This window comes from Mandrillus leucophaeus, unplaced genomic scaffold (assembly GCF_000951045.1).
Source record: "Mandrillus leucophaeus isolate KB7577 unplaced genomic scaffold, Mleu.le_1.0 Scaffold262, whole genome shotgun sequence".
Lineage (NCBI taxonomy): Eukaryota > Metazoa > Chordata > Mammalia > Primates > Cercopithecidae > Mandrillus > Mandrillus leucophaeus.
The window spans coordinates 2,359,674-2,375,713 of record NW_012102721.1 but is presented as its reverse complement, the minus strand read 5'-3'; the positions used below and the strand labels follow the sequence as shown (position 1 = coordinate 2,375,713).

Sequence of the window (16,040 nt, the reverse complement as noted above, 5' to 3'; positions counted from 1 at the left end):
AAGGAAAAGAAAATTGTATTCAAGAAGAAGTAAAATATCCCACATTTCTGAGATGTCGAACATTTCCAGAAATGATATTTGAGATGTGGCACAGTATTATCTAGATATTTTGACAGGACTTAAGCATATGTGAGAACAGAGTTATAAATATAGGGTTGAGCCCACTCCCTGAACAAGCTTCAAATAGAAGACAATAATATATTGGTTAATAAGCCGCTAGAAGTTCTGAGATACAGAGTGCAATGATACTCTACCATGAGCAAGCACGGATAGATACTCTCACAAAGGGAAATTACAGACATACCTAAATCCATGTACACAGTTCTCACAATAGGAACATATACATTTGATAACCAACCAACATGTGCACTTTCAAAAATGTAATTGACTGTCCTCATTAATCTCTTTCCAATATACAGGAGACTTTTCACTTTTAAAGAAAGATGCAACAAGTCCATACAGCCCGAATATTCATTGACATGGGTGAGAAAATGTCCAACATGTTTAAAGCAATTTTTATCACCAGGCAGGAGTTCAGAATTAACTACAGTATCATAATGGACGTGTATCTGTACAATGAGCTTGAAGATTGCTAAATTCTCACATGGCTCTAAAATGTATGACTTCTAAGACTCACAGAGTGCTGTCATAGTGCTATTCTTCAATCAATGTGTGCTGAGCCCCTACTTGTGTAAGCCCTGGCTGCTTTGGAAAGGTTACCACTGGCAACTCCTTTCCTCTCCTTCCCAGCCGTGAGAAATGGCAAATTAACCCATGCATCCTGGCACTTGCTTTATACAGAGAATAGGCCTGTAACTCTGCATGGACACCAGAGTAGAGTTAATTTTATGTGATTCTGTCTCCCCCTACAAGTTCTTTAAGGGGTAAGGACCACGTCTTATTGATTCTCCATCAATGTGAGTTCAATGATACAATGCTGGGAAGATGAAATGGTATAGAAGAAGACATTCTCTCTCTCTCTCTCTCTCTCTCTCTCTCTCTCTCATCACAATCTAGAAGAAAAAAAGAAATGTGACTACAAAATTTGTAATAACTGATTATATATGCAACAGTTTTGGCCATAAAAAGGGTCACCATTTTCTGGAAAAACATTTTTGAAAAATGGTATATGTTAGGGTTCAGAATGCTCTTTCTCATTCAAACAGAGCCCTAGAGAGTAAGCAAGGCTTGAAGGTGATTGGTATAACCTCAAAGTCAAAAACACTACCAGGCAAAACAAAAGAAAACTTTGCCAACAAGGGTCTTGTTTCTTTGATTGCTTTGTTTTTGTGTTTGTTTTTGTTTTGAGGCAGGATCTGGCTCTGTTGTCCATGATCATGGCTCACTGCAACCTCCACCCCCTGGGCTCAAACCATCCTCCCATCTCAGCCTCCTGAGTAGCTGGGACTACAGGAATGTACAACCACACCCGGCTATTTTTTTTTTTTTTAATTTTTGGTAGAGATGGGGTTTTGCCATATTGCCCAGACTGGTCTCTAACTCCTGGGCTTAATCAGTCCTCCCGCCTCGGTCTCCCAAAGTGCTGGGATCACAGGAGTGAGCCACCATGTCCAATAAGGGTCTTAATGAAACATTCCACAGGGTAGCATTATGAACATTTCTCAGCTTCTCCGTGTGTGATGGGATGGGAGGCTGGGGGTATCAGGGTGGAAGCTGGAATCCCTAGAAATAGAGTGGAAGACCTGGTGAAGAAAAAAATGGCTTTGTCAAGATTTCTGCAGCTATTCTTTTTTTACTCAAGGCTAATAAAAATATTCAGGACAATTTTAATTTAATAAATTACTTGTGCAAACCCTAAGTGGAATTCGCACAGGTTTAAAAGAAATTGGGTTGTAACCAGAAAATGACAAATGGAATAGGATGGAAAATGTGGAAGGGAAACTTAGGCTTTCTCTCAAGAAGCTCTGTGATTTTGCACAAGATTCATTGTTGGACACTCAGTCCCCTATTTTAAAATGACCACTTCGAATGAAATGGCAGCAATGCCCTTCTCTGATTCCCTGAATTCTAAGTGGAACTATAAAAATTGACAGTCTTTCTCAAGGTCAACAGTCCTTAAGCAGGCTGATGCCAACTCAAGGAAGGGCAGAACCACCATTTTCAGTGGCATAGGTTGTTCACAGCACAACTCCAAGAGGCGCTGTTGGCACAGACTACAGTGTCCACGGCACCTCTGGGGTTGTAAGGTGCTTCACTGTCACAAACACTCATGGTAAAGAAGATTTCTTTAGAATTTCTATTTATATTTGTGTAGGATCTAAGATCAATTTAAAAATTAGGTTTCATTAATAGCTAATATCTGGATTGATACTGACATCATCACTTGGTGGGTAGGAAAGAGTAGGAGTGCCACAATTGGAGATTGTCCCAGACATATTGCCTGTTGACTTGCTCTCAGCATATCATCACATGATGCATTGCAGTTCCTTGTGTTCCGTTAAGAGGATTTATAGGTTATACAATCTACCTTTAAGTAAACTAATCTTCCTGCAGTAGGTAAGTGGCTTTTAAAATTTCCTATACAGTCACAGGCCGCAACATAGATGAACCTTGAAGACATTACACTAAGTAAAATAAGCCAGTCTCAAAAAGACAAATACTGTATGATTCCACGCATATGAGGTACCTAAAGTAGTCATACTGATAGAGGTAAGAAATAGAATGGGTTTGCCAGGGGATAGGGGCGGGGTAGTGGAGAGTGGTTGTTGAATGGATGCAGAGTCTTGGCTTTGAAAGATGAAAAAGTTCTGTGGACATGTTTCGCAGTGTAAACATAATTAATATAATTAATACTGCTGAACTGTACACTTAAAAGTGGTTAAAATAGTAAATTGTATGTCTTTTACCACAATTGAAAAATTCTGCATAAAATCATAGACTGAAAATAATACTGACACCACCAGCACAAACACCAAGGAAACAATAGAAACACTAACTAAACCTTCTATTCTTAGGATGTCTTCATGGGCATCAATACAAGCTTAAAAACCTCAGCCATCAAATTAGACTCAAAAAGAAGTACAGTTACCAAAAAGTCTATTGGAATTAGATTTCCATACCCTTCCTTTAACAATTAACTGTTACTATATTAGCATATTAGCATATATACATAATTGTAAAATCAAAAAATATTTGTTGTGTATACATGGTCAAATTTTTTTCCTATTAGGGTACACTATCAAAAACTTCAGAATATTGATATGCATAATCATTGTGGACACTATTCCATTGTTCTGTTATGGATCTTCAGGAAGATTGAGAAGATAGTTCTCAGAACATTGATATGTTAAAACAGACAGTTGTTAGAGCAATGACAGTTGTGGAAAGTCATAGAAGGCAAGAGGACAAAATTACATCAAGTCACCCTTCATTGTTTCAAGGAGAAGATGTCACTATGGCATAATGATTTGAAGTTTTGCTTCTTGCTATTTCTATCTAAAACTCTCTAGAAGATGCAGAGATAAGATCTGTAAAGGAAGGCTCCACACCATCGCCCGTCTTGAACATGGGCAGGTTTGTGGCAGCGCCAGTGTCTGTGTGCATGCTGTCACCCTTCAGAGATGAGGAGACGAGCACCCAGAATGCTGTCACACAACCACACTCAGCTCGAAATTTGACCCATTCATTGCATCAGAGATTTGTCTGCATACCAAAAAAAAAGTGAGAAAATTTACAATTTGAAAAAGAAAACGCTAAATACAATTGGTCATTTTGCTGAGCTCATGAAAAAAAAAAGTGATATTTTTCTAACAACTCCTAATGAAACAGTGGCTATTATTTAATAAAGAAATGGCATACAGTAGTTCCTCCTTAACCTTCCTTGGTTTCACTTTCTGAGGTTTCAGTTACCTGCTCTTAACCACAGTCCAAAAATATTGGATGGAAAATCCCAGAAATAAACAATTCGTAAGTTGCAAATTGCACTCTGTACTGAGTAGCATTATGAAACCGCTTGCTGTCTGAGGACATGAAACATTCATTTGTCCAGCGTATCCACACTGTCCACACTACCTGCCCGTAGCCACTTAGTAACACTTCTAGTTATCATCATACGGAAAAAGCATAGCATGCATAGGATTCGGTACCACCCACACTTTCAGCCATCCACTGAGTGTCTGAAGACAAGGGGAAACTACTGTACATAAGAATCATAAATTTTAAAGCAGGTGTAATCTTTTAACTAGCTTTTTAAAAAAATGCTAGAACTTGTATTTTAGTATTAAAATATTATAATACTAGCACCTGATGGACAGATGTTTATATATACATATTTTAAGATCTTGGAAGAAAAGGAAGAAATTATATTATTTCTCCCTCTTGTGTTTCCTTGTTATATTTTTACTCTTATTTGATTAAGACACATGTTAATGGGTCTTGTCAACTTCTGGAGTCCTTTTTTCAGAGGTCGTATAAAATTAGAATAACCATTACTTCATTCGATTATTGACCAAACCACAGGTGTGGTGCTATGGGAACAGATGACTGTGTCTTTTGTCATGACACTATACCACAGACTTGGATTGTTATGCCAGGAATAGCATGATCTCAAGCCAATCTGGATCCCAATTTGCTATCAAATCGTCATAAATAATATTTAACATTCAAAAGTTGTCTTTCGAACTACGAGGCAGAGGTCTGACTCGTGTATGGCTGGAGATGGTGTAGTCTCATCCAAGTCCAAGACTGTCCTAAAATAGAGGGCAGAAACCTTGAAGAGAGGGACTCCCTGCTCTCTATTCTAGCTCCTTTGTGAGGAAAATTGCCTTATTTGAATGGTTGGAACAGTTCACAGCTTTTGCTTCCTTGCCCTTAAATGTTCAATTTGTGGATGATTACCTTCCTGCTTTATGAGTCTAATTTGTCTTCCTTTTATTTATAAAATGGCAGGTTAAGAGTAAAATATAAAATAATGGCATTTAGTGGGTGATTGATTTTTCTACCAGCAATGTCATAAATATGGGCCAAGTGTTTCCCTTTTAGAAATGGAACGAGCAGTAAATTCAGTGAGATTCTGAAGCATAAATTTAGAGCTCTTCATGAAGCATAAACAACATACAAGCAGACCCATGCCTGGAATGGGTGGCTTAAGCTAAATTGTTCATGTAGAATGACCCCAACATGAATGTGGCGTTTATAGGTTTGAGCCATTGATGACTGTGGCAAGCTTGCTTTGTTTGTGGCATAAAACAATCCGTTATCGAACATTCCCAAATCTATACCCCAAAAGCACCTGCGCCCAGGTGATGGGAAAACATTTCTGTATTCATCGTTCATATGGCACCTCATTTGAAAGATGGGAAGAAGAATGGCAAATAGTTTATTCCTGGGGATGACAGGGTGCACCTGCAGCAAAGACTCTGACAGATAAAGCAAGATCGGTTTTGGTTTTATTGGGAAACACCATGAAGGATACTCTTTCCTTTAATTGGGGATATTAAGTCCACACAGTCACCAGTTGCAATTTGGGTTTGAAGTTCAACTTCTCCTAATAGAGAAGGGGTCAAAATTAAGCAGGAACATGTGTTTCCCGGGGCTGATGATTGTAAAGAGTTGCCGTAAAACTTGTTTCCCCAATCATGCATTTTATGAAGAAATGCTGTGGGGTTAAAAAGTCTCAGGTTTTCCCTTTTGAATTTTGAAAAGCAGAGATCCTATCAGATTAATCACACAAGGATATGGACGTGCAATTCAGTTTCGAACTCCCCAAGAAGAGAAATTTGAATCTGAATTTGCATATAAATTTGCATATATTCCTGTTTCAAATATAAATTTACTAAAATATTTAAATATTCAAATATCAATTATTTATGTTAACTAATGAGTATGCTATTAAGAATTAATTTTAGGTGATAATTAAACTATTTACTTGCAATAATATGCAACTTGCTTTCCACGTGCTAGATATATTTTACCCTCAACAATATGCCAGAGTTTACAACTGGGCTGATGGCGATTGGGCACTAGGGCCTATATCACTACACGTCTGCTTAGAACTCTCCCTTGTTCTCTTCTAATCACAGTTAAATTGGTTTTCTGTTTCAATACAGCAAACCATTTTCCATGGGATTCACAGGCTCTGACTCTCTGGCTAGTCTCTTTTGTTTGAATTTCATTGAGCTTATCTGAAGTGAGTTAGTCTCAACGGAGACAACACAGAAACATGAGATATTAGAATTGTATGTCCCTCGCTCAGTTCCCATATTTTCCCTGACATTTCCCCAAATGCCACGAGTTCCTTCTGTTGAGATTCTTCTTACTTTTTCTCATTTTCTTTTACTGTCATGAGAGCACTTGTGTTGTGTATATAACAATGCACCCATTTCCCACATTAAAGGATTTAAATAGCAAACACGGGTTTCAAACCAGGAGTAAAGAACAAAAGACGGAATACATCTTTTCCAAATGTATCCCAACCACAATCCTCAATATTTAGAAAAGAGAATGCCTGGCCTATTGATGACAGCAACTGATAAATCCACATCCCAAAACTTATTTATTCATTCAGTAACTGGACATTTACCAAGTGCCAAATCAGCAGTCAGGCTTGTAAATGACATAAAATTGTCCCTGTTGGGAAGTTCACAGTCTAGGATGCTTCTAATCAATACTATGCAGCCTATAATACTTTAACAGCATGGTTTTTAATGTTGTTTCATAAAAATATCATTCAATATAACATAAACCTGTATGCATGCATCCCCTAAAATTCTTCTTTTATCCCAGTATGAAGACCTTTCTAGAAAGTCATTCTAAATTAATGAAAAGCCCCAGGCTTAGTCCTGATATTATCTGTGTGTCCAAATAGTTCAACGTGACCAGTGGTCTAAGAACAGAAGGATCACAGACAAATTGTGAATGCCTTCCCCCGATCACATCTCTAATGAAGCACTGAGAGTAGAAAATAGAAATTTTTAAAATAACACAGGCCGGGCCCGGTGGCTCACACCTGTATCCCCAGCACTTTGGGAGGCCGAGGTGGGCAGATCACCTGAGCTCAGGAGTTTGAGACCAGTCGGACCAATATGGTGAAACCCCATCTCTACTAAAAATATAAAAATTAACTGGGCATGGTGTGGGCACCTGTAGTCCCAGCTGCTCGGGAGGCTGAGACAGGAGAATTGCTTGAACCCGGCAGGCGGAGTTTGCAGTAAGCAGAGATCACACCACTGCACTCCAGCCTGGGCTACAGAGCGAGACTCTGTCTCAAAAAAATAACTAACTAACTAACTAACTAACTAAATAAATAAATAACACAAAGAATGTGTTCATCATCAGTTTAAGAAAATTTCCATTACAAAACCACATGTTTTCTTTTCATCTTGATCACACTACTTCACTAAAGCTTTAATAAAATCTATAGTGAGTCATTTATTTTCTTTTTGAAAAAAAAATATACATCTTTCATTGTGTCATTCTTAAAATTCAAAAGGGAAAACCTGAGACTTTTTAACCCCACAGCATTTCTTCATAAAATGCATGATTGGGGACACAAGTTTTACGGCAACTCTTTACAATCATCAGCCCCGGGAAACACATGTTCCTGCTTAATTTTGACCCCTTCTCTATTAGGAAAAGTTGAACTTCAAACCCAAATTGTAACTGGTGACTATGTGGACTTAATATCCCCAATTAGAGGAAAGAGTATCTTTCATGGTGTTGTCCAACAAAACCAAAACCGATCTTGCTTTATCTGTCAGAGTGTTTGCTGCAGGTGCACCCTCAAATGGGGTTATAATTACTTAAGAAGTTGGATTGTCATTTGATCTTCTGTTACTGGGTTTTCCAGACCATTTGCAAAACCCACATTTTACGCAGTCACCCTCAGAATCTGTGCTTAACAACTGGTCTAAAACACACAGCTCCTTACAAATCTAATCACCCACCCATTAGCATCTGTTTGAGTTTACTCTTATATCATAAGAAGCTCAAAGCTGTAATCTTTCTCTTCTTAGGCTCTGCTTCATTTTAACATTAGTACCTCCACTGGGTAACCATGATAGTCAACTATGTAAGCCCCAAACCACTGTTGTATGATACTTTTAAATCAGTGGCAAAACATTTTTTTTTAATTCATGCTTATTCTATGCCCTCACCTCACAAGGTAACTGCATGTAAGCCTCCCGTTTGCAATCTCTGTCAAGAAAAATGCCATTTACGGCTTTCTTATTCCTTTAGAGATTATTGTATGTTTTAACGTATGCATTAAATTTGACATTGATTCTGTTTGGGTGCTAAGAACAGACATGCGTATCTAAAGATTTGCCCTTCAATGTCCTTGGTGTTGTTCAAACCATGCCTTTGATGGGCATCGTCTTTCGCTGCGGCCAATGTCTGGACGAAAGAGCGAGCCACGGGCCTGGCACTGAGTTGCACTTTCCTGTCCACGCCAAAGAAAGAAAAGAGCCCAGCCCGTGACCGTGAAACTCGGGGTTACAAAGAGGCTTTTCCCAAAGGGGTCTCGAGTCCAATTAATAGCTGTCATTTGATTATGTGACCTGGAACGTCTCCAACCTGCACCCTAAACAGGCCAAGGGTGTCACGTTTTTAAATTCACGCTCCAGATGTTCGTCCTTATGCCTTCCAACCTTGCCCCCGGCTCTCCTAAATGAGTTCTTTTGAAAAGCAACTTAAAAATAGACACCTAAAGGAGAACACGGGACTGACTGTCATTACTGCAGGAACTCTTTTTTCAAAGCTCTTTTAAGTGACTAAAGAAAGGTAATCATTTTTCCTGTGCCTGGGTGAGTACGATGAGGGAGAAGGCATGCACCTTGTAAACTGAGGCTGTGGTGGTTAGGATTTCTGATCCAGCTGATAGACTTCAGCCTGCATTCTGATCCCTGCTACATTCTCTTCCAATTCATCTCATAGATTGCTGCAGGCACATCTGACATATTTTAATACTGAAATGTAAATCAGACACCCCCACTAACCACCTCCTCTCTCTCACATTACCCTAAATTTGGACTTTATTTTCCTCGTTGTACTTTACTTTCTTGAGCTGTTCTTTTCTATCGCATGTCATTTTCCCTAAAAAGTGTTGTTACAGGAAGTAAAGAAGACGTCCTGTTGTAAAGCTGCCCAGTTTAAAGCCAGTTCGAGGCTCCCTTTGTTGCTCCATCTTTCCCTTAAAGGCGGGGAGGCCTGGAAGTGCAGAGCAGACCCCGGGGAGTATATGACACTTTGGGGTCCTCTCCACCCAGCAGGCTCATCCACTGGCCCGGGTAAGCAGCTAATGAGCTCCGGAGTCTCTACAGCAGGCACTCAGCCCTGGCGCTGCAGCAGGCACTATTGCCCACCAGACCCCAATCAATCCTAAGGTCAAGGAAAGTCTGGCAAATTCCATTGCTCTGGCTTTCTTTGGTAATTAGTCACACCCACAAGTAAATGATGATCTGAAAGCTATTTCCACCTGAGAGTTATTAAAACTAGAAGCCACATTTAATTCATCCAACCAAAGAAACCCCTTAAGGGGTGCCGTGAAGGGGGAATCCAGTTCTCTACCCAGAAAGGAGCTTCTGTTCCACTTTATTAAATATTTTAAGCAGATTTGAGGTTTAGTCAAAGGACAAATTCCTGCTCTCCAAGGAGCACACGCCCAGGAACGTGGAGATCAGCCAGGAGCGGTGGCCACCCTGGTGGTCAGAGGGAGGGGGCCTCATGTGATGTGAGGGGGAGAAGAGGGCAGGAGGGACGATGAGGCGCAGGGAGCTGGGAGGGGTTTTGTGAGCAGCAAGGGGAGGCAGAAAAGTGGGATGCGCCTCTTGTGTGCTTTTATCCACATGAAAGGAACTAAGGCAAGAGCTCTGTAAGAACCTATCATGTGTCTGATAAGTGCCAGGGCAGGGCGGTGACTGCAGAGCTGCCCTGATTACACGTTCAGCAAGAACCAGGCTGAGACCCTAATCACAGGTGAGCTCTGGAACACACGCTTTCTCCCTGGAGACCTGCACAGTTGAGTGAGCCCAGCAGAGCTGAGCATCCTGGGGAGTTCATGAGCACTTTGCTGGCCAGGAGCCTCAGCAATTTATGGCATGACTGAGCCAGAATCCCAGGATAGCTGACTTGATTCAAGAGGCCACCCCTCAGTGCTGTGCTGCTTTCTAAGTCCTTCTTCTGTAGGAAACTCTTATTGAGTAAGTTGTATATGAAGAAAAGCCATTCCATGCAGCCATCCCTTCTTGTTGTAAGCAAGGTGAGCCGATGTGGACATAAGAGCTTCTGAAATATCTGTAGAGTCCAGCAGAAAGCCCCTCCCCCTAGCCTGTGGGAAATGGAGGTCTCATCCTCATCATTCCATCTCTATTTCAGAGCCTCAACTTCCTTCTTTCTTTCTTTCTCCTCGCCTCCCCTCTCCCCGTCCAACCTCTGGCATCCCCGCTGTTCAGCCAATTCCATACACATTTAGACATCAAGATTCACCTGGCGGTCAACCACCGAGCATTGAATCAGCCCAAGTCTTGGCTCTATTGTTCATTAGCTGGTAACCTTGAGCCACTTAGTTCCCATCTCTGTGCCTCAGTGTCCTCATCTGTCAATTGGGAATAATAATGGTGCCCACTGCACAGCGTTGTTGAGAGGTTCAAAGAAGGTGACAGGTGTGGAGAGAGCCTGACACTGTCGGCACACAGACCGTTAGGCAAGTGTTAGCTGCTGTCATAGGTACCGTTGGTGGTGGTGGTGGGAGAATTCCCACCTTCCACCCCACAGTCGGTCTCTCCTTGCTTCAAACCCTTGGCTCTGCCCCAAACCCCATTTCTAAGTTTTATAGTGCTTTGCTCTTCTTCTTGTCATGTTTACATCAAAAATCACCCATCAGAGAGATAAAAGCAAGGAGGAGGCATTTTATTTCTGAAGTTGTTAATTTTACCCTAGACTTCCAAGAAAAGAATCATCCATCTGTCAGAAAAAGACAGAGAAGATAAAAGATCTTTAAAAGTAATTATTTAAGTGCCAACCAAGAGGAAATGAAAATGCATTTGGCTCGGTTATCGAGCTGAATTAGAGAATGGTGTTGTACCACCACTAATCTGCTTCATAGACGAGAAAAAAGGAGAAGATGATTTTTAAAAAACAAACGTGCTGTCAGTTGGCCCCAACAAAACACATTCTGTATAAACATATTTAGAGAAGTGACTTTGGATTTGCAAAATTGTAGCTCCCCTTCTGCCAGGGCCGCCTCCGGTCTCAGAGCCACAGATCTATACACACGGATGTTTCCCAGCTCCTACTACTGTTTGCATTTCTTTCCCTGGTGCTCTGATTAACTGCAGAGATAGTTTGTACAACCGGGCCATGAAATGCTACCCATCGGCCAGCCCTCTCCCCACCTTGTCCCTTCCCTTCCAAGGCTTGCATTCACCAGAAGACCACCTGCGCACTCACATTCTGGAAGGTGCCACCGCGGGAATCATGCAAAGATACACATCTTCATAGGAGAATAAAACAATTGGCTTTCTCTTCTGAGCTCTAAAACCCAAAGCACTTTTCAAAGTCACAATTCAATCAGAAGCAAACAAGGCATCCCTTTCTCTTCCTCAGGTTAATTGTAAAAGTTGCAAACTTAACCAATTTCTGTACTGACCATTCAAACCAAGAGATCAATCCTGTCAGTCCTCCAAGCAAAGAATTACAGGATTAATTTGTTCCTCAGCACTGCTAAGCCCCTCACATTTCCTGACACTAATCCTTCAACCGAGGTCCCTTCTCACTCCTAAGTTTCCCTCTACAGGTCGAAGCATCACTCACCTCACTCATGTTGGCTCTAACTCAACAGCTCAGTCCCGCAGCTCAGCACAGAGAACACTGCTCAGGGGTCGCTGCTCCACCGGTTCTGGCTTTTCTCTTAAAAAGAGCTGCCCGGTGGCATCATGCCTCCCTGGAGCCAATGAAATGCATTCACCTGTCTGCAAGCCCGGCCGGCATCTGAGAGCAGCAAGGGCCACCTAGTGGTGAAAAAGAGAACGGCACGTTCGGTCACTGCTCCAAATTCCGCCAGAGATGGAAGGAATTGCTCGAGTTCTTTAAAAAGTAATGCGCTCCAGCTGGGCAGCAGAGAGAGACCCTGTCTCTTTAAAAAAGAAAAAGAAAAAAGTAAAAGCTAAAGTTTCAAAGATCATCACAGGGATGCCATTGTGCGTTTTTCAATGAGTGCAAGATTTACATGCATGAAAAATACCTTTCAAATGTCAGTGGGAAGGATTGTTTTTCTAAGGGAAAAGGAGTTCTGCAAACACCTGCGTGTTTTCTGCTGCTGCAAACACCGGCTCACGCACCTCCAGGTTTTCCCAGGAGTTGTGTTTCCCTTGCCCTTTATAACACAAAACTCAGCCCAAGGACTTTAATCTCTCTGCTCTCTCACCCCCACCCCAAATCTGTGGCCCTGCTTGTACCCTGAGCTGGAAGGACAAGAGCAGATGGACTGGGACGTGGGGGTCGGTCCCCACGACTTCTACAAGGGAGGAGAGTGGCTCCAGCAGCCTTACTGATGTGCACTCCTCACAACCACAGCGGGGCCAGGAAGGAGCCTGGGCACTGGCCCTGGCCTGGTTAAAGGTCCCCTTGCCTCAGCCCTGTTCAGCCTTTCTGGGAAGAGGTTCCATCCTTTGTTCAGTCCCAACATAGTGAGACTCTGAAGAGTCTTCAAGGCATCAGAGTGGGCCCTCAACTGTCCCAAAAAGGCGTCGTGCAGACTGAAGGCACATTCACATCTGTTACTCTGCCAGTCCTGGTACCGGACTTAGTGGGTCTGGCGAGAAGACTGAAGCGTCGTGTGACCGGTCCCCAGGGCCCCTCGTTTCCCTGTGCAGGGCAGGCCACCAGACTCCAGCCCATCAATCCTCTCTCCTCAGCTCAGCAGCCCCACACCCTCCGACCTGGACTGCCCTCGCTACATGCCCAGGTCACGGATGCGACCACATCCTCAGGTCCACCTTGGACAGCAAGCAGAAGGCCGTGCGCCCCCAAATGGGCACCGGCGAGCACAGACTACCCTCAGAGGCCTTGGTCAGGAGCGCCAGCTGGTTAGCACCCTCTCATCCACACCGTGGGAACACCAGGCAGCAAGACAGAGACTCTACTGGGAACCAGTGTCCTTAACTTCCAGCCACTTCACATGGGGCCCTGTCTGTAGACAAGTCCTGCTCCGGTGGGAAGTTTGATACATGAGTTATTATAAAATAACGCATATTTCACAGAGCAACAGAAATGAACATTTTATTTACATATATATATATACACACATGTTATATTCTTTTACTTTTATATGTATATAAATTATTTATTTACTTATTCTGACCTTACAAACCATTTGCAAACTAATAAAGGCAGCATCCTCCTTCTCCTCTCACTCCCCTTCTCCTACTTGCCCCCTCAATGCCATGCTTGGGAAGGCCCGCATGGGATGCCTTCAGGGTTGCCCAGGTGGTTAGTAGTGGGAGAGGAGGAGAAGGAGGGCAGGGGTGAGGAACTGGAGTCATAGTGTCATCTGTGATATATGACAGATCGACAGATTGGAAGAACGGGGCTTGCTTATCTATACTAGAAGACACCTGTGATTTCTCAGGGGCAAAACTACACCCTCCCCAGGGCACTCCTGTCCTGTTGGGGGCTGGAGCCCCCACAGCCTGGAGGTGTAGAAGGGGCCTCCCAGTGGCAGCCTCCACGGGATCCCTGCTATGGTCCTCCAGGCTGTGCAGAGGGGACGTGGAGAATCAGCCTGTGCTCCACTGGCTGGCTCTGGAGCAGACCTGCATGTTCTAACAACACAAAGACACATCAAGGGCTGCAGCAGCCTGGGCTTGGAGACACAGCAGTTAGTGCTGAGGCTCCAAGTAGAGGGGCAGGATTGGAGGTGCAGGGCTGGACCAAGGCTTTGCTGGGTAGACTCAGCAATTCTTTGGAAGCAGCCAAGGGACCAAAAAGGCTACTGGGGAGAGGGTGGGTTATGGTCTGAGCTGATTGCCTTCCTCCAGAATTCATACATTCAAGTCCTAACCCTTAATATCTCAAAATGTGACCTTATTTGGAGATAAGGTCTTTAAAGAGGTGATTAAGTTAAAACAAGGTCACTAGGGTGGGCCCTAATCCAATAGGACTGGTGTTCTTATAAGAAGAATAAATTAGGGCACAGGCACTCGCAGAGGGACAACCCTGTGAGGATACAGGGAGAAGACGGCATCTACAAGCCAAGGAGAGAGGTCTCAGAGGAACCAGCCCTGCCGCCCCTTGACCTCACACTTTCAGCCTCCAGAACTGCCAGGGGATACATTTCGGTTGTTTAAGCCACGCAGTCTTGGTACTTGGTTCTCGTAGCCACAGGAAACGAAGGAAACAAACACAGATGCCATCGCGAGCATGCGGAGAAATTTCAGGGAAAGGATAGAAGTACCTTAAGGGGGATTTTCTCAAGACTTGCCTTGTGGCAAACAATTTCATCCTATTTATTTCCCCAGAATATCTTTGGCAAAATAACTATCTTCTGTTAATGAGCTGTGGAGTTGTCCTGTTACAGAGAACACAGAGTAAATGTTCAGTATTGCTACAAAGGGAGGGTCAAGCTGCCCTGGGAAATCGGTGCTCACCAGTGACACAAGACAGGTCTGAGTGTGCAACTCAGCAGGTCTCAAGTGCCAGCACGTTGGCTGTCAAGCGGCATCCCAGCCTGAACACACATTGCATCCTCTCCCACAGATGGGCCCTGGGATGACATCTCCTAGCCCCGTTGATCCTCGGGGGACAGTACTACCCCAACAAGACCAGTTGTCAGATCAAGAACACCAAAGATTACCTGGACCTCTTCATAGCATTTCCAGGGACAAGGACAGTCAATGAGCAATCTTTCAACCTTTTCCTGTGGTTCCGATGAGCAGTCAGGTTTGAGAAGTGCTGCTTGACACAGTGACACTCTCTCCCTTTCTATCTCCTTTTCAGGCCTGCTTGGCTGTGGTTTACTTTTACACATGTATGTCAACAGCTTCGACGTGTCCCATCATTCAGCTTTTCTCAGGTTAGCCAAACACTGGTAGGTGACCGTTGGGGTTCTGAACCAGAAGCTTAGAACTTGGATCCTGGACGTGAGAAATCATTTTCTATATGACCTTGGCGATGTTGCTCCATTGCTCCGTGTCTAATTTTCTCCACTGATAATATAGAAGTATTCAAGCCTTGTGTCTGCCAACCTAAGCAAAAACATATGTGAAATATATTGAGCTGGGAAATAAATTTTGAAGGAACTTCAGAAGAATTAGATCTACAGTTTCATATGTTAGATCTTGGGGAAAACTTCAGCCTGGCTGAATTAAAATACAGACATGTGGTTCTATAATTTATGGCAATATATATATATATAAAGGACAGATTATTTTCATCTTCTTGGAAGCATGATCCTGCCTGAAGGGGCAGAGTTGGCCCAAGTTGTCTTTGAGATTATTTATAGGGACACTATATATTAATGACCTAGGGCTTTTCATCAGACTTTCATACGAAATGCATCATTTGTGTATAGTTTCTGGGGGTGTGGGGACTTTGAAAATGAACCTAACTTCTGCTTCATTTCCTCACCTTTGCAGACATAGTGCTGTTTTAATCCAGCACAGACGAAGAAGGTGGTCATCTTCCTTGGAACGGAGTCTGCACAGCCTGGCCTTGATGGCGAGGCTCCCCTCTTCTGCCTTCACTGCTTCCCAGCCCGATGCCAACTGTACACTCTGGGTGTCTACATGGGGAGCCTCAGCATCCCTGGCCTGACGGGCAAACCCAGGGGCTCCTGTCTTTGACTCCTCACCTCCTTCCCTACTGCCCTGAGCTTGAATCTTCCAGCAGACTCTAGCCTGCTCCCAACCACTGGATGTGGTGTGGCCCTGAGCCTGGAGGCTATGCCTGAACCTGGAGGTTCTATCCATAGATATGGACATACAGCTTAATTCTTTAAACCCCTCCTGGAAAGATGTACTTGCTGTAAGGATGCATGAATGTGTGTGCTTGTTTACTCAAGCCTTGTCTCCCACCTTCTGGGCTTT

The 16,040-nt window shown here is 43.1% G+C and overlaps 1 protein-coding gene across 1 annotated transcript in view; it reads right to left on the bottom strand.

Moving 5' to 3' along the window:
* PCP4 (Purkinje cell protein 4) overlaps window positions 1-11,963 on the bottom strand; it is a 69,605-nt gene extending 57,642 nt beyond the window's left edge. The window contains exon 1 of the mRNA XM_011984180.1: window positions 11,770-11,963. Coding sequence (XP_011839570.1) covers window positions 11,770-11,778 — 9 coding nt within the window. The 5' untranslated portion in view covers window positions 11,779-11,963. The remainder of the gene's footprint in view (window positions 1-11,769) is intronic.
* Between the last annotated feature and the right edge of the window lie 4,077 nt (window positions 11,964-16,040).